Raw genomic sequence first — 26,644 nt, forward strand, 5'->3', positions numbered from 1 at the left:
ACTTTTTCCACTCTGTGTAAACGGTGCCCAGTATGCTTTTTTTTATTTACAAGACTCAGCTATATAAAATACTTAGCGCATAACTTATCGAAATATACTATATACCTATGAAGATTATACATGTTTGTGCAATCCGTCAATGTCGTCATTGTCATCACAGTTTTAATGATTTTATTGAACTGTCTGCTCATTTAAAGGGTGGAATATATTTGCTTTTGAGTTGATTTTAGCTTAAACCTATTAAATATATATATTTATTGATATGCCAATTCATAGTTTTAAAAACAAAAATACATTAAACGTGAAAAATTCCGCTATGCGTGTTTTAAAAATACTTAAAATTAGTTAACACTTTTATTCCAGAATCCTTATATGTAATAGAACAGCCTTATTGAGATTATATTGCCAGTAAGTTGCCCGGTCTGCACCGTTTAAGGCAGCTTCATGACTATCCAAGGCACACGACCATAGTACTTATAATGGTAATAGTCATATGCCAGCTTGCCCAGAATAAAGACAATGAGACTGGCCAGCACCCCATTGATCCAATCGATTATATGTATTTTCGTCTCCTCCGTACTCACATTGCACATGTCCTGACGCGTCAGGGACAGCACCTTGGCGCGTCGCAGCTCATCCCCCTTGACGTAGGTGCAGCTCACATTGGCCGCATCCCGCACAATTTCCCTATATTTGGTCAGAAGCTCGCGCAGTCGCATTCCGAACTTGCACGTGCAATGCCAAGGATTTCGACTAAGCTGCAGCAAATTCGCATTGTCATTGTCATCGAGCGCATTGTCCAAGGCATAGACTTGCAGTTTGCGCAGCAGATTACCCCGTACGCTGAGCAGACGAAAGTGTTCCAGCCAGTACGTGTTCTCCAACTCATCCAAAGACCTAATTCGATTATTATCCAGATGAACATCGACGACATGCCGGTAGTGTGGGTTTTGGCGAAGCGGATTGATGTCGCTTATCTAATACTTAGTAATTATAATATCCAATACATTCCTATGCTCCATATCATTATTTACCTTGTTGTCGTTGACAAACAGCATCGTAGTGTTCTCGGGCAAATAGTCCGGCAGACTATAGAGGCCCTGGCCGGAACAGTTTACCGTGTACAGCGGTATATGCTTGGGTAGTATGTGATGCATCAGGCAACTGCAATTCTGTAAATGCGGATGAGACTCACACTCCCGTTTCAGCAGCTGAAAATGTATATATGTATACATAAAAATAAATTAAAATAAAACTGATTTCCCATTTAGCGGACTCAATGATTTTTCAAATCTAGTATACTTTGAATTTTTTAGTAGATGGATGCCTTGCTACACTTAGACAAAAGGGAATATTCACGTCAAGTCTACCCTGATATTCAAAACAACTTCCACCACTATGTTATAAGTACATATGTTGTAGTTCAAAAAATAAATAATATCGGATTGCTCCCTCAGTTGTTTTTGAAAGGCAGAAAGTATTTAAGTATCCCCTTAAGCGGACACTTCCCTTGGGCGGACAAAAATTGGCCTACCGTTAGTGTCCGAGAGAGTTTTCACTGTATACATGTTACATACATTTTCTAGATTTTCGAAAATTTCCATTTAATTTAGAAAAACTATCTATAATTAAGAAATATACTTATACTTAGAAATCATTCTGAAATTTGATAAAATTTATATTTTTAATCAAGTTTTAGGCGATTGGTTCAAAAAAAAGCTCTTATTTGTAAAGAAGATCATTTTTTGAAACTCAAGAAATATAAAAGAGTTTGGATGAAATGTAAAATGTATCAAAATTAAAGTTAAATGAAGCAGGAAGACGAAGGAATGAGAAGTTTTTAATTCACCTACCACTTTATAATGCACAACCAACATCATTTGCCGCTCCTTGTATTTACGATCCATGCACAGAAGCTCATCGCGGTCGGCGACCAGTTCTCCTCTTTCAAAGAGCCATTTGAAGTTACGGGTGCAGTTCCAAGGATTACCTAATTGGAAGTGCCGGGCTTAAGGAGGAGCTAGGGAATTTAAATTCCAGACTTTTATTTACCTGCCAAATACAGCTCCTGAAAGGTATCGGACAGTATAAGCGGACTTTCCAGTTGCATTAGTTGATTCCAACGCAGATCTAGAACTTTTAAATGATGTATGCGCTTAAAAGTACGCGCCGATACATGGGATAGATTGGTCCAGGATATGTTGATGGTCTATTTTAGTGTATTTTTCAATGCCAGTCACAAATGTGTTTACATTTTGGAAATTAAATTTACACGTACCTGCAGATGGTACATTTCCGGAAAATCAAATCTAAACTCCGTAAAGCTGCTGTACTCTATGGTTAGGGTACGCAGTGCAGGAAACTTTTGCAGTTCATTCATAGGATTAAACATATTATGGGGCCAGCCACATAATAGTATTTGTTGTGCTGGCAACTTATCCGACTTGGCTTTACTTTAAAGGTTAACAAAGTAAATTGGCTTTATAATACGAATTTAGGTTATAAAGTGAAAAGCGGATTTAATTCTGACTGTGGACGTATTTATTATATTTATACCCTTCATCCATAGGGTAAGAGGTTATTCTAGTTTAGTGTGTTTGTACAAAAAACACACAGGAACAAGGATCCCAGAAAGTATAGGAGCTAGAATAACCAGATTTTCAGATTATTCTAAGTCCGAGAAAGGAAAGGACAAGTTTGTGTTTTTTTCTTCTGAAGTGATTTTACATAGCTTCCCTTTTTCTTTGAATTTGCAATTAAAATTTGGTAATACATAGGGCTTATGTGTTTCATCATGAGAGGTCAAATGTGAAGAAAGTGTTAGCCATAAGTGTAATCTCGGTTTTATATTTTTATACGATTTTAATTTAATTTCAAAAAAAAATGCATTTGAAAATTATATTTATAAAAGTTTTTTTGTGTGTTTGGGAGTATTTGAAAGTTGAGCGCATTCGATTCTAGCGTTACTTTCTAGTCTCCTGTAACTTTTTCTCTACAATTCTGGTACCAAGTAGATAATCTACTTTGGTTGAAATCGGTATTATCTATACAAGTATATCTAATAAAACTTTATTGTATTGCTGTGAAAAGAGCTCTTTCAAAATGTTGTATCTTCGGATAACCATCAAACTGTACTTACGCCAGTGCTGCCAGATTGTTCATGCCGCCATAGCATCTTAGAAGACCATTTCCGGTTAGACGCGTGCAATTTCCACCAGCTGCTTCTGGTGCAGCCGTCCAATTAAGACAGCTATGGGTGCTAAGAGGGAGCTTCGACGCATGCGCAGGCTCCGTGCTATCGAAACTTGTCGCTTCTTCAGAGCTACCGCCTGCCAACCTGGGTGAGAAGATGTTCATGCATGTTCTAGAGCTTTATTTTGTCTAGCTATGTTATTGTTTATTCTTGTAATTAGTGCGCTGCCTATGACTGGTTTTATTTTTAGCATTCCGACTTGAATAAACCGAGGTCTGTCACACGTGTGCCATATGTGATCAATGATAAAGCAGCCAGCAGGCACGTCTAAATTAACTTCAAGTGTACGTTTGCTTAAAAAAAGCTTTGTTTATTTAAGCTGTCCAAAAATAAAAGTTCTATCGCGTTCTTTTAACTACAAATATTTCTGAAGTATGTACCTACTACATATGTATATGGATAAGTATGGTATGTCTGGCAAACGGTAGCACATGCGCTAACTATATGACTTTTGCCAGCCCCTCGCTTATTTGCTCTGTCTATATGGCGCCTTTATTAGCAGCCTGTCCGTATCAGCATCACATGATGCCATTTAGCACTTTCCATATGACACGTACATAACACCGAGCTTGTTTACAATCAACTTGTTTATCAGCGGTACGATGTACGATATAAGAAGGAACCTTAAAACAAGGTCGACTCTAAAAGAAATATGTCTAGAAGTTTTGTCTGCTCAAAGTTTACCCGACTGTTTAATTAGAACGATTAGTCCAAAGAGAATAAATTCGACCACTACTCCTTCTGGGTGTTACAAAATTTAGACTATTTTAGTGTATACAAGATGTTTATTATCTCTATTTATCTCTTTACTGCTACTCATCCATTGAAAAATGCTGGATTGAGTGGATGCGACGATATTTATACTCTGTACATGAAATGTACAAGAGTATATTAGGTTTGCGGGAGCTGAAAAATGTAACAGGCAGAAGGAGGCGTGGCAGACCCCACAAAGTATATATATTCTTGATCAGCATGACGAGACGATCTAGCCCTGTCTGTCTGTCTGTCCGTCTGTCCGTCCGTATGAACACCTGGATCTCAGAGACTATAAGAGATAGAGACACCAAATTTTGCACAAAGATGCGTTATGTGTGTATTCTATACGAGTTTGTTTTATTTTTTTGATTTTCCCCCCCACTTCCCCCCTATGGGGGTTTTCCCGATTTTCCATTCGTATAATCGCCTATATCTCGGAGACTATAAGACCTAGGAACACCAAATTTTAGTCCCAGATGCCTTATGTGAATACGCAGAAAATGTATATTTTGGAATTCCCCTCCCTCCCCCCTCTACCCCGCAAATCGTAACTCCCGTAATTCTTGGAATTTCGAACTAAAATTTTGGAAATACCCCCATTTGGTTATTATGTGTCCGTATGCCAAATTTCATTATGATAGACCGATTTAACAAGAAGTTATAGCCATAAATATATTTGCTGATGCAGCGCTGCTGCAGCGTTGCTCAAGCGCTGCCCGCGGCTGTTGTTGATGTTGCTGTTTGGTTGACTGCGAAAATGCTTACACAGACACGAATAGATGCGCATAGGCATACATACACTCACACAGACGCAATTGCTATGTAAATGTGCAATTATACACCCTTTACGTGAGTTTGAATACCGAGAGAGGTAAAATCGATCAAATTTTTTTTTTATTTTCTTAATTTTTTTATTTTCTATAATTATTGTACACATATGTACAGAGTATTTCAAAGTCGGGACACCCGACTTTAGCTTTTTTACTTGTTTTTATCTGTCTGTTTTTGCTTACCTCCAAATCTATTTAGCCACTATTAGCATAAACAGTCGAAATATGCGTTAAAATATTTACATATACATATGGACATATATAGAACATCAATTTAACATCGAAAGCCTCGATGGCATTTCAATATTTGTCCGTCATGCTCCAACTGCTATTGCAAATAAATATAATTATTTTCTTTTCAATGGCTAGTAAACATATCGGAGGCATGACGGGGCAGTCGTTGGGCGACTATTTACCAGTCTTTATTATTTATTTTGTCTACCTATTTTTCGAATCATCTCTTGGTCAAATATTAAATATATAAATATTAAATACAATAATACCAAAAGTAAAAATCGCTCTTGGCAAAACATATTTTGTTGGTTATGGTGTTTATCAGTGTCGATATTCTTATAGCTGCCACTGGAAAGAACAAAGTTTATTCAAGTATTCAAGGTACAAGGTAACCGAGAGTATGGATTGCACGACTTAAACATTCGAATCTGTCCAAATCAAGTTCAAATAGAATTTTACATTTTATTAAAACAACTCTTGTTCATATTTATATGCAGCATATTTATAGGCAGCAGCACAAACAATGCAGTCGATTGGTGGATCAATAGCATTGTTTAAATAACTGCCAAATTGTAATAGCTAATTAATTCTATATTATTTGCAGCAACCCTTGAATTGAGGCTGAAGACATTTTGGAGACGCATCCCATGTTTACTTTCAAGTTTTTGTGCCAACACAAATACTACGAGTACGTATAATTAATGTCTGCAGCTCGAAAATATAATTATATATTCAAACATACACACAGTTGAAGGCTTGTTTGTCAAAAGTTAATTATTATTATTTTGCAATCATACATATATTTTGCGTTTTATCATATAAATGTTGTTCTGCTTATGGTCCCTCTAATTATATAATGATGCGCCCACATGGCGTATGCGTAGCGAAGAATATTGTGTGGCGACCGCGGGCAACGTTTTCGAGGCCCGACTCAATGTGGTTGGCCAATTGGAAGAGTTATACTTGTAAATTAAAAATAGAAAAAGCAAGTCAAAACTAATTCTCGCTTGTCAGGCCACGGCCAGCAGCCTTAATTGAAAAGCATGCGTCGCAAATTTCTCTCCATTTCCAGGGGCACACTCGCACACGCACACACAATTTGGGTCGCTAGCAATTAAATTCGAATCAAGAGATTGTTCTTCTTAAAGACACGCAGCTTTATAAATACAAGTATAATGGTACATACTCGTATACACATTGTTTAATCAGGTAGTTAGTATTTCAAAAATTCCACGAAATGTGTTTAGCAAAGATTGTTTAAACTCTTATCTTGATATCACATTTTAAGATATTACTTAAACCAAAAATAAATTTAAAATGTTTTCTGAGAATACATGGGCATGACTTGGTAAATTTGTAATAATGCTGATAACTAGGTTTGTCACTATATTTATCACAAGACAGTATGCTTGCCTTTTTGTGATATTATTTATTTTATTATAAAGTTTTTATTTAATACTTTGTCAGCGTACAGGAATGAAAAATTAAGGCAATGAGTGAGTTTTTTACAGATACTCAGTCCTATTCTGGTTTCTGATTTCGTTCAAAATATGTCAAATAAAACACGTAAGTATTCTTTATTTCCAAAAACGACCTAATTATCAGAGTTTCAAGGTTGTGGTTTTTAGCTTGAAACATAATAGCTTAAGAATTCTTATGAAGCTTCAAAAGGGTTCCACCGATTGTTCTCTACTTAAAAACAATGGTCTCTTTATGCGGCATGTACTTTATTTATGAAACTAAGCTCGCACTTTTGTATAGAAATTGATTTGCCTATAACGACTCGCCTGTCATTTGCAGGCAAAGATCTAAGAATATTTAACCATTTCCTAAATAACGAATGTATGTATGTATATACATATATAGACAGCCTAATGCTATACTTGTATAATTCTCGTTGCGGCTTGCGACTTCTGTCGTTTATCAATTTAAAAATAAATCTACTTAGAAATTCGTCACGAATCGTCTTCAATTGTTTTTAATTCGCATTGAGTAATTGCGAAAAAAGTAATGATAAAATGAAGAAACGTCAAAAGACAAACAAGAGACAGAGCATAAGGTTCAAATGCCTGGTTATCGCTGTTTAGAGTTTTAAGCGGCACGCGTATCTGATAAGATAGTTCACATAATTAGAGTATTCTTATATGGCGTTCACAGCACACAAAGACCAAATAACTAATTAAAACGTAGAAATCCAGCTAATTTAGTGTTCCGAATTATTAGAAGTGGGCGTAACCTTGTGCTCGATAAAGGCTCGTAAAACATAACGTTTTGTTGATTTTACTATTTGTTTTCGCTACCTAAGCATGGATGTTATAGTTTGCCAGTGTGCAGCTACCTTTGTTTTATGACGACGACTCAAAGAAGACATCAGAAAATGTATGTACATACTATGTACTATGTACTGAACACATTGATGGTACTCCTGCAAATGATTTATATTTTTAATAGATCAGACAATTTTCGTGATCTCCGACTCTTTTCAGCAATGGAAAAATAAGCTCAAAGAATTCGTTAAAATGAAATCAAATCAATGGCCAATTTAAACAACAATTCACGATAATTATTCCACATGCATAGCTTTGATTACATTTTATAATCAATTTTTTCGAGAAATCTCAACAAAGCGTGTTCTTTCTGTGTTCTACGTATTCTGTTAATTCTTCCTTAAACTGTTTTTAACTTATTTTAAATATTTTTCAAATTTAAGTCAATAGCAGTAATTCCAGGAACTATTTAATAAAATGTCGTTAATATTGTATAAACTTATAGACTTTAACTTTTTAGAGAAATTAGACAGCTTTTTTTGAATGTTAAAAAATTAAATGGAAATGTATAAAAAAAACACAAAAATCATAATTATGTATGTGTCCTGTAAAACGGCTCGAAGCCTTTTCTACCCAGTATCTAGCAATGGAATCCAATTTTAAGCCCAAAAATGTATAAATTCTTTGTGTGTATCCTTGTCCGAAAAAAGGCAAATAAATTTGTGCCTATGTTCCTTCCTTCGGCTGAGATGTAAAAAACTCCAGACATGCTGATTTATTGACTTCACTTTGGCTTGAGCAGTAGATGGTTAAATATTTTCATTTTAAAGCTTTATTAACAAAGCGAAAAGGGTAAATATAAGATAACACTTGAATAGACAATATCAGCTAGGATGGTAAATAAAAAATTGCTCATACGCCATGTAACCTGGAATGGCATTTCTTTAAAGACACAGTATATGTGGGCCATTAATCTACTTTGTGGTTTAATTGGGGAAAAGTTATACACACCTTGCCAAAATTGCCAGCAGCAGGACGATAAACTGGCACGTATTCCGATGTGGGCGAATTTTGATCATTGCATATACTTGTAGTTCATCACTTCATAGGCCGTAAATTTTGATAATGATTGAACGCGAACACACGTGCGCGTATGCGCAATATCGCGATTGACGATTAATTAATTTCTTTTTGGAGTTGACTCGATTGTATCAGCAATTGCTATAAATATGTATGTAGTATGTGCGTGTGTGCTACTAATATACATATATTTTAAATATGTTTTCAATGTCACATCTCGAATTTATGGTTCACCTCTTTTTTAAGGGTATTTATTTTAGTTCAACACTATATAGTTTATTTTCTTATCACAAAACATCTGCATGCCCATGTTGGCTTTGTTTTAATGATTGTACATATGTACAAGTATGTATGAGTGCGAGTGTATGTACATATTCGCCGGCACACGCGTGTCTCTGCGATGTCTGTGCTGCTTTTCTCGCGTTTGAAGTTCAAATGAGGTGCGATCCGTTTTTCGTGTTTGATTTTTGGTTTGTTCTGGCCAACGCGAGATCTCCGACGTCGAAATGGAACAGCTGTCTCTATTCCAAGCCTCTGCCTGTGTGGGTGAGCGGCAGATAAATGCTTCGCCGTGAGTGAGCGCCCGTATTCTACACATGCATACATACTCACAAATGTATGTATTGATGTGTCCAGCAGCATCAAAGGCCGTCGTTGGGGGCGCGCTTCGACCGAACAGCTGTTGCATGTTTTTTTATTTATGTATTCGGTTATTGCATCACAACAATATTTACGTCAATATATTTTGTGCAGAGGCAACCAGTGGGAAAAACGCTAGCGTTTTTAATCGCTAACATATGGGCTTAAAGTTTTTTTGCAGTTGTTTATTTTGAAAAAACCTAATTTCCTCATAAAATACTTTTGGGGCTTAATAAATAGAAAGGGTAATAATATAGTGCGTTGTTGTTCACTTAATTAAAAAAAAAATCCTTCACCCTTTAAACACCGAATGTACCACCAATTATAAATATATATATTTATATTATTATATAAAGTACTTTTGTAATTCCTGTAATTTATTATAAGCATTTTATTTGTAGCTCTGTGAAACCAAATATAATATCGATGTAAAATTTCATAAATAAAACGAGTTTTTCTCTTTTTTGGGTAGTTTTTTCATTTTTTCATATATTTATACATAAATATACACGAATAATTTTGTTCTAAAGCTTAAAGAAAGCGAATACACACACACAACTAAGAAATATAGTTAACAAAAACCGTTTATAACACACAAAAATTGTGCATATTTCGATAAACCTGCTTGTATCTGTGTGTATAATAATATTTAACTACATACAGTATAGACTTTGACAATGATATACCTACATATGTAGTTGTAATGTTGCGTTTGTTCTTTTTTTTGTTTTTGCAAGAATTGAGCTTTGTTGGACCACACAGTTTGCTGATAAAGCTGTGCTTAAAATGCATTGAAAAATATTAGTAGGTAATTATGGATTACCTATGAATTTAAGCCCGTCACATACTACATTCTTGTTGCGTTTAAGGTACATACAGTTGCCTGTCTGGCTATGTTAAATTTGTAATTCTTTTGGTATGACATTCACTAAGATGAAACTGACATCGTTTAAACTAAGCCCCTTAGTACATGATTTTAATCAATATCACCGGCCTCAGGCAATTTGACTAGATCACTGGTAGGTGAGGCATCGCCATTGCCCTCGGCCGGCTTTATGGCACTGTTATGGACTTTCTCGTTAGTCTCAGCTTGTTTTTGACGCTCATAGCTTCGTACATCATCCAATGTCATACCATGCCATTCGTCCACCCAAGCAAATGCCTGACGATGGCCCAACAGTAAAATATCTCTTATGCTGCGCTGAATGAACTCCTCGACTTTGGTTTGCAGGCCCCAGACTTCGAAGCTGGCAGCAACTAGTTTATAGGAGCACATAATAGGAGAGTCAGTTTCACGCCAGCCTTCGATTAGCGGGCCTCGATCTGTGGGAATGTCATTTAGTTTGAGTCCGAAAAGAGCATCATAAAAATAAAGCTCACTTGTTTTTTCCGATTTGAAAAACTTGGGATCCTCATCACGCTTATAGTGTTTGTTATTATTTAGTTCATCGAATGCTATATCGACATTATCTACGGAACGCAGCTTTAGCTCATCCTCGGTAAGGTTCAAGCACTAGAAATGAAAACAAATATTTAATATGTACATTTATATTTATTGTCGTGTCGGTTGCGCGTGACTTACATTTTCGGTGCTGCCGTTGTTGTTCTCATATTTAGTTTTGATTAGCACATGCAACTTGGGTATGAAGGAGCACTGTTTGGAATTGGTTTTGATAAACAGATTGTTTTTGTACACAAAGACAAGCTCAGACACTTACGGTATACTCTGCAGTATTTGATTCCAATTGTGTCCGATTTAATGACCATGAAAATAGAACCAAAATCGTTTATATATAGAAATCCCATTAAATATACATGCAACGCAACGCACAGAAACATATCGAAATGCCAATTAGATTTCCAAATTGACGTGGCGTTAAGTCGCATTGAAATTGTTCATGAGAGTGGGTGATATATGTATAAATAAATGAGAAGCCCCAAACGCCACAAACGAAAACAAAAAGCACAAAGTGCCGGATGAGCCAAGCACAATGTATATGCTTATTTATTTACATGGGTTCGTGTCTATGTGCATAGAAATTGGACTTAAGCTTTAAATTTGTCTTAAACAATAAACTAATTATGATAATATTTTATGACCGCATTTACTTTATACGATTTCTGTTGTTTGCTTTTGATCTCGACTGAGTTGTGTTGAAAGGTCAATAAATAATATCAAAATAAAAAATCAATGTAATAAGCCGCCTATTTATCTGAAGTGCTTTTTTACATAGACAATCCTAATATACAGAACAGAAAAAAGAGCTTATCATCAATTTCCAAATAAGGGCCATTACAATTGGTTCATGAACTATTACAAGCGTGAGAATTTCAACACTTGCTCACAATTTTTGTGGTAAATGCTGCACACAATTTCATTGGGCTTTGATGTACTTTATCAATGTTAATACCTGTGACGTATTTATATCATGAGAAGAGTGGGGGGGCGTTACACGCACAAATGTGCGATTGTATTTTAATCAGAAAGATACTGTCGTGTGGGTATGTATGGGTGTTGGTGCGTGTTTCTTAGAAATCTCAGACATGCAGCCTCAACTTCAATGAAATTGAAAGCAATTTTTTTAAATGCAAATGAAAATGCATGACGCAGCACATCCAACAGCAGGTGGCCAAAACGGGCGTCCAACCATCGTGGTAGAAAGTTAATCAAGTTTTTGGTTTAAAAATAGCTAGGGAAGTGTCTTTATTGCACTCCCTTCTGGGCTGCGTTGACATTGTGTAAAAAATAACGATGGGCGGTAGGGTTGTACACGCATGTCTCTGCCGTTGTCAGCCCGCCCGCCCACTCACCTGTCAGAGTGTAGGGATAATAATTCCACGATTTCTCTGTAACGTAAAAGACGCGCGGGCAAATAGCTTGTATCCAATATGGCAAACGGCTGCAGAGAAGAGTATTCATATGTCTGTGTATTTGGATAGTATCCAATTATATTTATCTTACTTCGACAAGTGTATGCGTTTTTCTGTATATTGGCCTTTGCCGTGCAAGGGATCTTCACATGGCTTGTTTTCCACTACCTCGACTCCCTCACCTTCCTCCGATTGCTCCAGACTGTGGCGCGCTATCATATACAATTGACCGATTTGATACTGAAAGAAAGGGTTAAGAAATTAAAATAGCATGCAAGCCCAAGCAGTACCGGCAAGTTCAGCTGCGCTGCCTACGCACCTCCTCCACAGTCAGTGGCATGCAAATACGATATTCCTTGGTCAACACCATGCTGTGCACACGTTGTGTTCCAAGTTATCTTTCAACAAATTCTACTTCCACGTTACGCAAAGACCGCAGACGACTGACGACTGAAGCAACAACAAGAATGATGTCTTTTTAAAACTTGTGCTGCCAACTCAATAGCTTGCTTTGCCGATGTGGCAGCCCGCAAAAAGTATCGAGTAGGCGATACTTAAAACTATCTTTTCACGTTACCGTACCATTGAATCTAACCGCGAAATCTACTTCACAAATGTATGATCTTTGACTTATTTCGTTAAATCATTTAAAATGAGTTAAAGAAAAGCGGCACGCTAGACTCCGAAAGGGTACCACCAACAGTAAAAATATTCTAAAGTACATTTTAAAATTTGTGTAGAGCATCTCCGAACCGCTGCTCAACAAAACTGAAACATTAACTCACTTGCAGAATTACCATTATTGAGATGAGCAAACTCTGATAAACTTTTACAACTGTGTTCAGTTCTTCTTCAAATGACCCCGAAATGCTTTAATATCATAATATTACTATTTTGGTATAACCAGTATTTTAAACAGACAGCGAATTAGTCTCTGTTACATGTGGCCTTTAAATACTACCGACTAAGTAACAGTCATGGAAATTTGACCAGCTCTAATCGACAGCAAATATCGGATGGCAACATCTTCAGTATTGGTTCCGTCTCGTATTTGTTACAAATTAACAAAGTTGCATCTTATCGTGAGTATTTGTGCAATTCTCCACATACATATATTTAGTTGAATGAGTGTTGCATAAATTGTCGCAAAAACTTTGTGAACATTTTTCGCTTACCCAAAAGTATTTAAGGAAAAGTGGCACACAATAATAATACACACACACTTGGTCACCCTCGCACACACAGAAAATTGGACGTGTGTACATACATACATATGTATGTATATTTAAATTACACATATAATCAACCGTATACAACGACAAAAATTTATATAGTCATAGTATTATAGCTAATTAATGCTTGATTATTTCAACAGTCTTCAGCTGAGTTCTACTCAGAGGAGAACCTTATTCGCTAGCGTTGCGCCCGTGCAATGTTAAGGATTCGCGTCAAAATGGCTCCGCGAAGTAATCATAACAGCAATAGCAATAGTCACAAGGAATGGACTTGCTGCTTTGGCCTCCATGTCCACACCGCAACATTGATGATTGGCCTTTGGCATTTGGTGAGTAATTTTTTTAAGTTTCACCGACCAAATTGCGTCGCAAAAAAGGGTTTGGGTTACATACAGCAACAGACATTCATACACACAAATCATATGTAGACATATATTTATGTGTGTACATACATACACAATGCCCACGCATGAGTGCAATTGTTGCCGCCTGCGCCGCAGATATGACCCTGTTCAGTGTCAAGGAGTAGCAGCAGCGCATATGCTTTGGGGGAAAAATCAATTGTCGAGTACTGGAAGTAACGGCCCTGCCTTTCAAACTGTTGCCGTATAGGTAGTGCCATTGCCGACTAATTTCGTAATACGATTTTAATCGTATTGGCTAGCGATTGTAAGGTTTTTGTGTTGACATTGATGGACGAATCCGTGACGTCACTGTAGCTTTTATAACGTATCAAAGTTTTCAACCAATAGACTATATATATTGGTTGAATATATGCTGTTATTTTTTTTTAAATGTTTGCGCTGTTCTGACAGCTCTATGAGTACTCTAGTACATACGAAACTATGTCTTTCCTTACAGCAGCAATTGCAAATTGTTTGTATGTAACCACGACTTGGTGAATGCCAATTGACTTTATTTGTGGATTAATTTAGCTTTCACGCACAAGAGATCACGTTACTATTTCTGTGTAGTGCGTGCTATTTAATACTGCTCACGTTCAACGATTGCAACAAATCGTTAATAACAATAATACCCAAGTTAAATAATTATTATTTGTTGGGGTATAGGGGAACCATAAGACTGGTCTCACAATTCTAACTTAATATTTTTATAGCCTGGGTGAAAGGCTATACTAGTTTTGTGCGAATGTATGTAACAGGCAAAATGAGGCATGACAGACCCCACAAAGTATATATGTATATTCTTGATCAGGGTGACAAGCCGAGTCGATATAGCCATGTCCGTCTGTCCGTCTGTATGAGCGCAAGGATCTCAGAAGGTACAAGAGCGAGAATGACCAAACTTGGTATCCAGGTTTCTCTGAGCCCTAGGCAGGTCAAGTCAGATTTTTTTATTCTGATATACCCCACAATTCGTGTTTTTTTATTACTTCCGTAATTCTTAAAATTTTGCTAGTTACATCCAGTTAGTGATTATGTGTCTGTGTGCCAAGTTTCATCATGATAGGTCAATTCTGAAGGAAGTTATAGCCATAATAAAATGCTTTTGTTCAACTTTGTGCTGCATACATACACTTATGCATATAAACACGCATAGACACGTGATGTAAATTTATGCTGTTAAAACTGTACATAAACATGTTTTCTGTGTATGTATTAAATACATTTTTTTTATTTATTAAATTATTTTTTTTAATAACTTAATTTTTTTTTTTGAATTTTTCTTTTTTGTCGAGAGTACAGCCTTTTTTACTGTCTGGCTTGATCGACTGTAGCGTTCTCTCTTGTTATTCTCAATATTGTTGAACAGCTTTGTACAAATTGACTTTATTAGGGTATTCAGTTGAAATGCTTTAGGAAATTTAAGTAGGGATTGTTCATATACAACACATGTACACACATACATACATACACACATAAATAACAGCGAACGATTGCAATACAAAAAGCTGACAGCTGTTGTGATTAAAATTGAGAAAGATATTACTGTAACATAATATCAAAAGGTTGCTATCAAATGCTGTTCGAGAGAACCCTGAATCGTAGATAAAAATAAATGCCTCGTCTTGTCGACCAATGCAAAAGTAACTACATGTGTATGTATGTATGTAGTAATGAGTATGCTAACCTGACTACTTAGTTATTTTTAAAACAACACGACAGCTTCGAGTAAATATTTGCAATGCCTTTTAGCTCCTTTACATTTCCCTCATGTTTGCATGTCATTTCAGGGCAGTAAATTTTTTGTGTGTTCCTATTTAACAGTTGTGTCATTCTTTATTTATTGTTAATTTAATCTATTATTTATACAACAATACAAGCGTCGGTCTGTGTTTACAAATGTGCTGATAAGCGGTGATAAACCCGATTTGCTTAGTTTGCTCAAAACTTTGTACGAAATGACAACAATCATCTAAACTAGAAACCAAAATATTTCCAATCCAAAAGCCGTTGCTATAGTTTGTCTCAAAGGCATCAGTAAAATTATCTGAAAACAATTTAAATAAAAACTAATGGACAATGGACCAGCAGTATAGAAAGAAGTCAAGCAGAACCGGTAGCTTGGGATCGGATTTGAAGGCGCTACAGCTGCTACACATTAATGCAGAGGCAAATGAACCAATGGATAGTACTTCAGAGTCCAACATTCTCGAAGAACGCTCGCTAAGCTCCTTGGGGTATAAGCACAATAAGTGGCCAAAGGGAGATCATCAACATTTAATGGTTGATAAGCCGAAGCTCTATGATATACTCGGTGAATTATTAAAGAAGCGGTTGAAGAACAATGCCATAGTTACAATCGGCACGTTTAGTACGCCTGTCCATCTCACGGTATTGCAGTGTTTCTCACGTTTATTTCGCGATTTGGGCAACGAGGTTTTAGTGGATTTGCCCTCCACGCTGGTGACGCCACGGGCTTTTCTCCTCATCTACGATTGGATGTTGGCCGATGATGCGCAGCTGCCACGCCTCGGGTTAGTAGAAGTAATGCGAGCGGCAAATTTTCTGGAAGTACCGCAGCTAATCAAGCAATGTGAACATTGTATCAATAATTATTTAAAGGAGGACGCCGCTGTTATGCTCTACCTGGAGGCACGCATGCTGCGCATTGATCGCTCCTATTATAATATTTTTTTGCATGTTGGAAAGTTTTTTCTGACGCTCGTTGCCTCGCTGGATTTTCTTCAACTTCCACGGGAACCACTTGGCATGCTGCTGAAATCGAACAACATTTGCGTCAACTCGGAGCTGGAGGTTCTCATGGCTGCGGTTCGTTGGCTTAACTTTCAGTGGCCCCAGCGTCGAGGTAGCATTGGTGAATTGGTAGCGTATGTGCGTTTTGCACTGATACCGCCTTGGCTGCTCGTAAAAATCCAAAAGACTGATGTAAGCTCCATTGAATTAAAACGCATCACGGCCGACTCCACAGTTCGCCAGCGCATCCACGATGGAATTGCATATACGACGACGCGTTTGTTCTATGGTAATGATCGGGAGGCCTTTGCTCTCCATCTGAAGAAGACCAACACGACGCCACCTGTTCAACGGGTGTGGATTTATGATCAACGCTGTTCTTATCATCATCGAATGCACTGTCGGGCTCATGTGGAATTTACATTTCAGGTTTTTGTCGAGTATTTAAACTTCTTGCAAACTCAAAACAAAGACTACTGGCAATGCTTTGAGTCGGCCGAAACGGGAACGTGTCATTGCAAGAAGCGAGCAATAGAGGATGTCGAAATATTTTAAAAAACATTACGCCACAATACATAGTATATTTTATAAAAGTGGTTTTAAATTCTTCAAGTCCTCTTCTACTTTAAACGTTTTAGGGGTTGTGTTGGAAATTTACATTTTTATATTCCAGTCAGTTACTTATGTGCTATCTCAAAATGTTTTAAAACGCTATATCTTTTGAATCGGATATTTTCCAGACCTAAGGTACAGGCTAAAATGTAGGGATTATTCAAAGGTCTAATAAATGTTTCAATGGAATTAAAACTTTATTGCTTTCTCTATATATTTTTTACAGTTCCTGAACATACTGGCCCTAAGCGTACTCGCTGTCATCTGGCGCAATCCTCAAATGATGGATGAACTCGAAAGTGGTACTCATGATTTTACGGTTGATATGAGCGCGCCTGCCTTGCCCACACCGCTAAGCAAAGTGGATCCGCCCTATGCTTTCCGCGACCATTCCCTCAGCTACAATAGGCGATACCGTAAGCAGCAAATCAGTTTAATGTTTACCCTTTCTCAACTCCCGTTGCTTGGTATCTGTAGAGAACTTCGATATGGGCGGCTTGGTGTGTACTTGCATGATAGCCATCACGCTGATGATGATATATGGCACGATCAAGGGCAAACCTTCACATTTGTTGCCCTTCTTTTGTCTGCAACTTTTTGACTTTGCCATCACCACGTAAGTATAGCCATAAGCTAAAGCTTTAAGCTCAAATTTTATTATAGCTCTCCATTCTTTTTTTTTAGACTGACCGCCGCTGGGTACATATGCTATTTGCAGGCCATACATCGAATTATCGCAGAGTCCCATCGTTTGCCATGGCGTGAGAAGTTGCTGGAATTGCCGCCTGAGGAGCTCGTCGTTGTGGTGCTTGTAGTCTTCGTCTGCATTGTTTTTCTCAAGGCCTATTGCATTGGCATTGTCTGGCGCTGCTATAAATACTTGACCTTGCGTCAGCAGCATCTGCGTACCTTATTACCGTGCGTGTTGAGTGACAATTTGGCTGGCGGATCGGCTTTTGCAGCGGAGGAACGCGCATATTCGACACTATTGCCCAACTACGATGAGGCTGTGGCTCAGTTTATGAAACAGGCGCCACCGCCATCATATCAGGTAGCCATGTCCAACTATCATACTGAAGATGAAGCTGCTGGTGCGGTTGGTGGCGGCGGTGCAGGCGGCGGAGCACCGCTGTTTGTGTCTCTCGACGCAAACACGGCAAACGCTGCATGCAATACGGATGATGACAATCTGGACAACAACAACGACACACCGAATAACAACAACACTATGCATGTGAATGCAAACACGCCCCCAATGCGTCGCAATGAACAGGCGGCTGCTGGAACTGTTGCCCCGCTGGCCGAATATGCTGATCTCGAGACAATTGATGCTGGACAAGATGTGCCGCCGCCCTATAACGATGTGACCGATGCCGAGGTACAAGTACCGCCACAGTCGCCGCAAGGCCAGGTTAGCTTACCTGGCCAGGTTGCCCGCGCCCACGACGATGAGAGTCAGGCCTAAGCTGTAATTGGACCTGCTGTGTTGTTTAGGTTTTCGTTTAGTCGTGTTGTGAGCATTTGATTTCGATGCACCACCTATACTTTATATGTTATATCTTCATTTTACGCACAATTTTCATTTAGATTACACATTTTATTCATAGATTTATTTTGTTTTCTTACTATTTCTCATGTCTGGTAAATCACATTCCCTCTGTTGTCTTCAGCCCCCTAAGCATATCGCACGTTGGATCATTTGAGTATTAAACGTCCTATTTATGCATCATAAACGCATTAAAACACTGAAGAATCTGCAGATATTTAAAAACAAAAACGAATACTTCATGAAACCGCTGTTTATGTTAGAAAATAAATGTAAAAATATGTATGTACGATCTGATCTTTTGCTCTCAACGTGTAAAACTCTTAAACTGAACGGTAAAAATGCTCTAAATATGATGTAGACACACGGTACGCCACTTATCAATTTTAAAAAATGATGGTTTATTTGGCCGCATCTGTTAAAACTTGCAATTATTTGTAATATATTTATGTGCAAACTTTGCCATTCTAAAGTATACCAAAATTGTTTAAAATCGATTTGAATTTAGTTATCAAAAGTAGTTGTTACCAAAAATGCAAAAAGAAAAGAATTTAAAAAAATGTTGTGGCTATTTGATGTACGTATGACCTATGTTTTAGCTAACTTGTAAGACTATCCGTATTTATACAATATAAATATATCGCTTGTATTTAAGTTTATCTATCAATTACTATTTTAACGGAAATCGATAAACATTTTAAGTGTGTATTGTATGTATCTATATGTATGCAGTATAATTACTAAATATGCAAAGATATTCAAATAAATACTAGTTTATATTTCAACAACACGGTTATTTGGCGGTTAGTATACAAACTAATCCAACGACTTTTTAAGAGTGACAATGCGGGATGAGTGGGAAATTCGGGTTTCAACAGCTTTGTGCATCCTTTGGGGTGTGACTCCCTATAAAACATATGGGACTTACAATAATGAATCATTTGAACAAGGTGAGGGACCAATGGGAGCCTGATACTATAATCGGTCCACATATGTAGCTTTCGACGACTCGCTTTGTTCGCCAACGTAAAACGGCATAAAAGCATGGCATAATGGGAAAAAATTCAAAAGAATATGTTATCGTTATATGTTATGTTCTTTAATATGAATAGACAATACGATTTAGGCCCTCCAGTAAGACCAGGAGCGAATATCATTCCAGACATTGGTGCCAGGGCATTCGGTTGCGTTGACCTGACGATGACCGTACAAAATGTCGCCTGAGACGATCTGACCACGAGAGACGGCATCGGAGAGCAGACCCTCAGCGGTGATCAGTTTATCCTTGTAGTTGCCGGGGAAGGAGATGCCAATGGACTTGGAGTTCCAGTTGGTGGCATGAGCTCCCATCACATTCCAGCCGTAACCATCGTACACATTTCTAGCACCGCCGATCAGGAAGTTGTTACCAATATCAGCCCAGCCTAATCTGTCCATGTGGTAGGATTGAACGTTCTTCAGTTGAGTGATGTAGGCGGCCTTTGTGGTAATTTCTGGTAGTTGCCAGCGGTATAGTGGTTTGCTACGCTAAATTCCATAGAAGCGATTGCATTGTTAACATTTAAGTTAGCATTAAACTTGTAATTATACTCGAATGTTAGCTGCACTAAATCAAACAAATAAATACATTTATAAACATTTTAAAATTAGAAATGAAATAACTCTTTTTTTTAATCCAAGTACGTGTATATGTATGTAATACGAGAAAATATGCATGAAATAAATTGCAAACCCCATTGCAGTGATCCTTGCTACGCGCCAGTTGATTTACAGTTATGATTTTTGATTCTTTGCTTTCCCTCTTTATTCTTAAGAGAGCATTTTGTTGCCAGCTGCAATACAGCGTTTAGTTTTTCTGAACGTGTTAAACGCGGCGCGCGTCGGTGATTGGAGTTGCAAGAGATTGTTAAAAAACGTTTGGTTTATAGTTTAATTATTATTATGTTTATTATTATTATTATGTTGAAATAGATCTACATATGTATGTAATAAAGTTTTGTGTAAAATGTGAAAAATATGTACATACTTGTACATATACATTTAGTTTTGCGAAAATGCCGCGCGGTTTATGTGCGAGTATGCATGTTCTGTGCACAAATGTATGCATGTATGTATGTATGTATGTGTGTGCTTGAGACTCCAAATCAATTGCGTAGTGTCTTAATTTTTGTTTTGTTTTTTTTTTTTAAGTGGTAATAATAGTGATTTAAATAAGTAAAGGTGTCCAATTTACAAATCGCGCGTCGGTGATTGGAGTTCCAAGAAATTGTTAGAAAACGTTTGGTTTATAGTTTAATTATTATTATGTTGAAATAGATCTACATTTGTAATAAAGTTTTGTGTAAAATGTGAAAAATATGTACATACATATTTAGTTTTGCGAAAATGCCGCGCGGTTTATGTACGAGTATGCATGTTCTGTGCACAAATGTATGCATGTATGTATGTGTGTGCTTGTGACTCCAAATCCATTGCGTAGTCTATTTTTTTTTTGTTTTTTTTAAGTGGTAGTAATAGTGATTTATATAAGTAAAGGTGTCCAATTTAAAAATCATTTTCAAATTAAAAGCATCCATATTAAGCTCTAGATGAATATATGTAAGTACGAACTGATTTATATTTTGTTGAACTGCTCCCATAAACATACATGTATGTAATGTACATATACATATGTATGTACGTTTTCACATACGTATGTACATATAAGAGTTTATGTACAAGTTACTATTGTGTTGTATCGTTTGAAGATTATCGATACAAAAATTAACTAATGTACTGGATCGGCTTAAATGATCCAGTGAGTGATGGTATATAGTAGCTTTCTTTCTAAATATGTACATATTACGTCCTATCGCTTCGCCCTGGCGCGAGAAGTTCCTGGAGGAGTACGTTACCTACGCCGATTGCCTGCAAAACAATTACAAATTTTAAAGAAATATTTTTAGTTATCTTTAAAAATTAAACTAAAAATGATATAGGTAAAATTAAAAATACATATCTCGTACATAGAGTCGTACTGTTTCAATTGAATACCATTACCCTAATATTTGTCTATGTGCCTGTAGGCATGTCTGTGTGCGGACAGACGGACATGGCTATATCGACTCGTCTTGGCATAATGATCTGCCAAGCATCCTTCTGTGTGATACACACATACATACATACAAGTACATTGGCACAAAACTAGTATACCATTTTACCCTTTGGGTAAAAAGGCCGTATTACGGAAACATAAAATTAGATGAATCGTGTGTCAATTATAATAGCATAGAAGATGACAAATACTACACACCTAAATTAACTCAACTCAATTCAATTGTTGTTTTGCTTTCAAGAAAAAACCATTACTGCTATCTCGTTGAGCTATGTGATGTCCCGCCAGCATTATATATTTGTATTTTACATCAATTGGTATTATTATTATCTCTTTTATACTTGTACTATGCACCTCGCCCATCAAAAAGAAAATATCGACACTCAGACAAATTGTTCTAATATTAATGTGGCTTTTAAATTATAACATTATATATTACAAAAATATAGGACTCAGTAACTCATTACTATATAACAAGGGATCTTATTAAACATTCCAAATGTCTGTATACACGTTTGCAACTCAATGTATGATTCCTCTTTTGATTTACTTGCGTCTCGCAATCGGAGCAGAATAAGCACGCAATCTTCACCGGTTTTCCCCCCTTTGGTTGCTTATGGGAAGAACCGTTTGATCGTAGCACAATAAGTAATTTTTAAGTTCATATGAAATACTCTATAAAAATAACTATGTATTTGTTTATATGAGAGATGCTTCTTTTTAAACAAAAAACAACGCTACAGTCGAGCAAGCCCGTCAGTGTAATACCTTATACCCTAGTAAATTTCCGTCACTGAGTTATATGCGCCCATAGCAGAAGTAAGGAGAAGAAGAAGAAGAAGAGCGAACTTGTTGCTGCAGTTTGGTGGGGTTGTACTGGAGAGAATTTGTTTCGCTAATAACTTTTCTGACTTCTGACTAGAATTGACCGAATTGGATAACATTTTAAACAACAGTAGATAATTATAAATAAATTATGTGTGCAAAGTTTGGTTTAGGTAGCATTTGAAATGTGGACGCTATTGACTCGTCCTTTCTCGGAGATAGGAGAATCTGGATACCAACTTTGGTTATTCTAGCTTTTATAGTTTCTGAGATCCTTGCGTTCACCCAGACAAACGAACGGACAGACGGATGGCCATGTCTAGATCGATTTCTCTCGTCATGGTGATTCAGAATATATACTTTATGGGGTCGGAGATGCTTCCTTCTGCATGTTACATACTTTGCACAAACCTAATATACCCTTTTTACCCTACGGGTACAAAGTATAAAAAGTGCTTTAGAACCTTTTCGCTGAAGTCACTAAGATAGCGGCTTTCGTTATAGAATATCTATAATAAAGACTTAAGTCTCTGGTTGATGATTTACCAAACAATTATGTATGCAATTGTAATTATGTAAGTACGTGTCGTTCGTTTATTGTATTTTTTAGAATTTTTTTATTGCAGCTTTTTAAAATATAAAATGACAATGGGATTGTCAAGATTTAGGCCCTCCAGTTAGACCAGGAGCGGATCTCATTCCAGACATTGGTGCCGGGGCATTCGGTTGCGCTGACCTGACGATGACCGTACAAGATATAGCCTGAGACGATCTGACCACGAGAGACGGCATCGGATAGTAGACCCTTAGCGGCGGTAATCTGGCCAGAGGTCAGTTTATCGTTGTTGTAGTTGCCGAGGAAGGAGATGCCAATGGACTTGGAGTTCCAGTTGGTGGCATGAGCTCCCATCACATTCCAGCCGCGACCCTCGTACACATTGCCATCACCGCCGATCAGGAAGTTGTAGCCAATATCAGCCCAGCCCAAGCTGTCCATGTGGTAGGCTTGGATGTTCTTCAGCTGAGTGATGCAGGCAGCCTTGGTGGTGCAGTAGTTGCCGGCGGTGTGATGGATCACAGCATAGCTAAGTTTGCTGGCCAGCGTTGTTTTGCTTGTTGGTGCACGACCACCCCATTCCGACTTGGAGATGACGGTCACACCGAAGACTGCCTGGGCGCACAGGAGTACGGAGAGCGACGAGAGCTTTGTTTGCCATGGTTGTTGTTACTTGTATGTTTGCTGTTCGGTTCGCCGAAGCTTATATAGTGGCTGTAGACGTCTTATCAGAGGCGAACGTCATTCGATGTTATTCGACGGGTGTTCGTCAAATCAGATCTGATAGAAGCATGTCCTGATAGCGATATCGCCACATGATTAGAGCCAGAAGTAGGCGAATTTCAGTGAAAGCTCTATTAGAGCTTGTTTCTTGTCCAGATTGACTTTCGCGGGCTACATCCGAGTATGTCTTTTAAAGGTGATCCATTCACTGCCGACTTCCGTCGCTTGTCGCAGGTTGAGAAGTGGTGGAGTGGATCCGCTCGACATTTTGGCCGTTTTGCTTAACCATTTGTATATCACTTCTTCATGTTCTGCCCATTTACGTCATGCACAATGTGCTATTGCATGTACTATATATAAAATCATTGCAACTCTTGGAGTACTTTTTGATTTGAAACTGAGCTTTAATATAATGTTCAATATATCTGAAATATTTTGTTGTCACCCTTTTCCCCGGTCCAGCCTGTCAAGCCTCTATAAGAAAAATGGTTGGTATTAATTTATGTACCGACATAAACTCATCAGAATTTATATGGTTAGCAATTAAATTGGATAAATTGGATTGCAGCCTTATAAAAAGTTTCGTATCCCCACTGGTAATGGCTCAAAACTGCTCGGCTTTCATACGAAAGCACAGACGGACATCTCTAATTTGTTTTTTCTCGTCATGCTGATCATTTACGCACCTATAAGAATATTCTGCTATTCCTCCTTTTAGCTTATACATGCACTTGGACCTTCTGGTATGCCCTAGAAATCTTTGGGTAATTAGTATTCAGTGAAAATTCTCTTGGCCGGACACTGACGGTCGGCAAATTTTTGTCCGTCCAAGGGGAGTGTCTGTTTAAGGGATACTTAAATACTTTATACACCGAAAGAATGTTTTAGAAAAAGCGTCCGCCGAATAGAGTGTCCGGTTAAAAGAGGTGTCCATTAAGGGAGTTTTCACTATACACGGTAGTCCTACCTATTACGAAACTATGGGGTATTAAATATTAAAAGATGGAACTAACTTAAAAAACTTGTTTGAAACAATTAAATACTATTTTGGTGCTTTTTCGATGCGAAATTTGTCCAAACCAGAATTACAAAAAACTTCAGTTACAACTTTTATTCAACTCTGTGTTTAAAATAACGTAGCCGTAGATTTAAAATTGGTTTGCTATAAAAGAGACAGTTGATGGTACCGATATGGCTTCATGGCATTTAAAGAACACCTCAGATTATGTGATTGAAAATTTATTGAAATAGCAGTCTTAAAAAAATGATAATATACAAATAATGAGTTCCACAGAATTGGAATCATTGTATTAGTTTATGGCACATCTGTATTAGCGCTTGAAACAAAATTAATTTATTTTTTTCCTCTACTGCTCGTAATCGGACCAGAAATCTAAATGAAGGTCAGTTGTTGTTCCCGTTGAAGGGGAGTCCCTCAACAAAAATACACGAGACATATTCTTTTTGTATGTTTTATAAGGGATCTTTCCAAAGATGCATACATACTATATAATATTAAACAAAAATAAAAACAAGAAATTTAATTCAGTAAATTAATTTTATGGCAAACAATGATGAAAAATGTGTGAGAATCTAGACAAATGAATTCTGGAGAAACAGGAAATGGAAGTTTAAGTACATTTAATAAAATACCACACAATATATTAACATTCAGAGTTTTTGGACCACTTGAAAACCTTGTGTTTATGGGGATTCTTCCATTTTCTCACTCATTCTTGACAAACGTGCTGTATATCGGAAAAACCTTATTCGCAAAGAACAATTTGCACAGGAATAAGTCCAGCGGACTTATAACACACGATCTTAGTGTCTGTTATTGGAGATGGTGTCAATAAATCCTTTCTTCAATGGCCCATGGTTTTTCTAAAAGTATGGCACCTGGTCTAACTTTTTGAAACATGAAATGTTTCAACTTGGATCAATATCGGGAAATCATTGCCAAACTATTTTCAATTGTGATAAATTTGTTCAATGTTGCCATTTTTAAGAATCCCCTACCGAAAAATGCCCTTTGCATAAGTACATATGTAATGTATGTATGTACCTGTCGTATATTATATTTTTAGAATTTTTTTATTGCAGCATTTTTAAATATGAAATGAAGATTTAGGCCTTCCAGTTGGACCAGGAGCGGATCTCATTCCAGACATTGGTGCCGGGGCATTCAGTTGCGCTGACCTGACGATGACCGTACAAGATGTAGCCTGAGACGATCTGACCACGAGAGACGGCATCGGATAGCAGACCCTTAGCGGCGGTAATCTGGCCAGAGGTCAGTTTATCGTTGTTGTAGTTGCCGAGGAAGGAGATGCCAATGGACTTGGAGTTCCAGTTGGTGGCATGAGCTCCCATCACATTCCAGCCGCGACCCTCGTACACATTGCCATCACCGCCGATCAGGAAGTTGTAGCCAATATCAGCCCAGCCCAAGCTGTCCATGTGGTAGGCTTGGATGTTCTTCAGCTGAGTGATGCAGGCAGCCTTGGTGGTGCAGTAGTTGCCGGCGGTGTGATGGATCACAGCATAGCTAAGTTTGCTGGCCAGCGTTGTTTTGCTTGTTGGTGCACGACCACCCCATTCCGACTTGGAGATGACGGTCACACCGAAGACTGCCTGGGCGCACACGAGTACGGTCAGAGCGACGAGAGCTTTGTTTGCCATGGTTGTTGTTACTTGTATGTTTGCTGTTCGGTTCGCCGAAGCTTATATAGTGGTGGTAGCCGTGTTATCGTAGGCAAACGTCACACGATGTTATACGACGAGTGTTCGTCAAATCTGATCTGATAGGCCTCCTATCTGAAGAAGCAAGTCCTGATAGCGATATACTGAAAACGAACTTTTAATCTGCACAAGTGGCAGTTAATTAATTTGTTAGAAAAGCGTGTGCAGCTGTGCTTGACAATTGGCTTGGTTCGGACGGGTTCGAAGCTTATCTACTTATGCT

At 37.6% G+C, this 26,644-nt stretch overlaps 6 protein-coding genes and 1 pseudogene across 8 annotated transcripts; 2 read left to right on the top strand and 5 right to left on the bottom strand.

Moving 5' to 3' along the window:
* Positions 1-171: 171 nt before the first annotated feature.
* LOC115633653 (protein singed wings 2) lies at positions 172-8,792 on the bottom strand. The gene is made up of 7 exons (XM_030531099.1): positions 8,352-8,792; positions 3,140-3,337; positions 2,279-2,453; positions 2,053-2,209; positions 1,854-1,990; positions 1,035-1,211; positions 172-977 (listed from the first exon to the last, which is right to left on the bottom strand). Exons 1-7 carry the CDS (start codon positions 8,417-8,419, stop codon positions 432-434), a joined length of 1,458 nt encoding a protein of 485 aa, XP_030386959.1. The 5' UTR covers positions 8,420-8,792; the 3' UTR covers positions 172-431.
* A 754-nt stretch (positions 8,793-9,546) lies between these two features.
* On the bottom strand, positions 9,547-12,379 carry LOC115632927 (cytoplasmic phosphatidylinositol transfer protein 1). The gene is made up of 7 exons (XM_030530223.1): positions 12,250-12,379; positions 12,022-12,170; positions 11,871-11,959; positions 10,778-10,785; positions 10,642-10,713; positions 10,440-10,572; positions 9,547-10,382 (listed from the first exon to the last, which is right to left on the bottom strand). The coding sequence occupies exons 1-7, from the start codon at positions 12,298-12,300 to the stop codon at positions 10,036-10,038; spliced, it is 849 nt and encodes a 282-aa protein (XP_030386083.1). The 5' UTR covers positions 12,301-12,379; the 3' UTR covers positions 9,547-10,035.
* A 550-nt stretch (positions 12,380-12,929) lies between these two features.
* Positions 12,930-19,248, top strand: LOC115620561 (lysosomal-associated transmembrane protein 4A). 3 transcript variants are annotated; one of them, XM_030513852.1, is made up of 5 exons: positions 12,930-13,012; positions 13,306-13,494; positions 17,162-17,351; positions 17,413-17,551; positions 17,620-18,400. In XM_030513852.1, the coding sequence occupies exons 2-5, from the start codon at positions 13,363-13,365 to the stop codon at positions 18,398-18,400; spliced, it is 1,242 nt and encodes a 413-aa protein (XP_030369712.1). In that variant the 5' UTR covers positions 12,930-13,012; positions 13,306-13,362. The 3 variants fall into 3 exon arrangements, with proteins under 3 accessions (XP_030369712.1, XP_030369721.1, XP_030369730.1); XM_030513861.1 differs by lacking the exon at positions 12,930-13,012 and adding an exon at positions 13,105-13,205; XM_030513870.1 differs by lacking the exon at positions 12,930-13,012 and having other exon boundaries at positions 13,363-13,494; positions 17,620-19,248.
* LOC115620577 (kelch-like protein 26) lies at positions 15,460-17,076 on the top strand. The gene has a single exon (XM_030513881.1). It carries the CDS (start codon positions 15,649-15,651, stop codon positions 16,876-16,878), a length of 1,230 nt encoding a protein of 409 aa, XP_030369741.1. The 5' UTR covers positions 15,460-15,648; the 3' UTR covers positions 16,879-17,076.
* Positions 19,249-19,603: 355 nt separating the features above from the next.
* Positions 19,604-20,019, bottom strand: LOC115634477 (annotated as a pseudogene).
* A 3,045-nt stretch (positions 20,020-23,064) lies between these two features.
* On the bottom strand, positions 23,065-23,617 carry LOC115633650 (peptidoglycan-recognition protein SC2-like). The gene is given in 2 exon segments (XM_030531092.1): positions 23,065-23,596; positions 23,598-23,617. Coding segments are annotated over 2 exon segments (552 nt in total).
* Positions 23,618-25,733: 2,116 nt separating this feature from the next.
* On the bottom strand, positions 25,734-26,376 carry LOC115626330 (peptidoglycan-recognition protein SC2-like). The gene has a single exon (XM_030521678.1). It carries the CDS (start codon positions 26,359-26,361, stop codon positions 25,807-25,809), a length of 555 nt encoding a protein of 184 aa, XP_030377538.1. The 5' UTR covers positions 26,362-26,376; the 3' UTR covers positions 25,734-25,806.
* Between the last annotated feature and the right edge of the window lie 268 nt (positions 26,377-26,644).

This window comes from Scaptodrosophila lebanonensis, unplaced genomic scaffold (genome assembly GCF_003285725.1).
Source record: "Scaptodrosophila lebanonensis strain 11010-0011.00,11010-0021.00 unplaced genomic scaffold, SlebRS2 tig00000001-arrow-pilon, whole genome shotgun sequence".
NCBI classification, from domain to species: domain Eukaryota; kingdom Metazoa; phylum Arthropoda; class Insecta; order Diptera; family Drosophilidae; genus Scaptodrosophila; species Scaptodrosophila lebanonensis.

Excerpts from the sequence above, each read along its gene's own strand:
- LOC115633653 (XM_030531099.1), bottom strand. The coding sequence starts at position 8,419 with ATGATCAAAATTCGCCCACATCGGAATACGTGCCAGTTTATCGTCCTG. Across the intron at positions 3,338-8,351 it reads CTGCTGGCAATTTTGGCAAG|GTTGGCAGGCGGTAGCTCTG; the intron begins GTGTGTATAACT and ends CTTCTCACCCAG. Across the intron at positions 2,210-2,278 it reads CGGAAATGTACCATCTGCAG|ACCATCAACATATCCTGGAC; the intron begins GTACGTGTAAAT and ends ACACTAAAATAG.
- LOC115626330 (XM_030521678.1), bottom strand. The coding sequence starts at position 26,361 with ATGGCAAACAAAGCTCTCGTCGCTCTGACCGTACTCGTGTGCGCCCAG.
- LOC115620577 (XM_030513881.1), top strand. The coding sequence starts at position 15,649 with ATGGACCAGCAGTATAGAAAGAAGTCAAGCAGAACCGGTAGCTTGGGA.
- LOC115620561 (XM_030513852.1), top strand. The coding sequence starts at position 13,363 with ATGTTAAGGATTCGCGTCAAAATGGCTCCGCGAAGTAATCATAACAGC. Across the intron at positions 13,495-17,161 it reads TGATTGGCCTTTGGCATTTG|TTCCTGAACATACTGGCCCT; the intron begins GTGAGTAATTTT and ends TATTTTTTACAG. Across the intron at positions 17,552-17,619 it reads TTTGACTTTGCCATCACCAC|ACTGACCGCCGCTGGGTACA; the intron begins GTAAGTATAGCC and ends CTTTTTTTTTAG.
- LOC115632927 (XM_030530223.1), bottom strand. The coding sequence starts at position 12,300 with ATGGTGTTGACCAAGGAATATCGTATTTGCATGCCACTGACTGTGGAG. Across the intron at positions 11,960-12,021 it reads AAACGCATACACTTGTCGAA|CCGTTTGCCATATTGGATAC; the intron begins GTAAGATAAATA and ends TCTTCTCTGCAG. Across the intron at positions 10,383-10,439 it reads TTTCAAATCGGAAAAAACAA|ATCGAGGCCCGCTAATCGAA; the intron begins GTGAGCTTTATT and ends ACATTCCCACAG.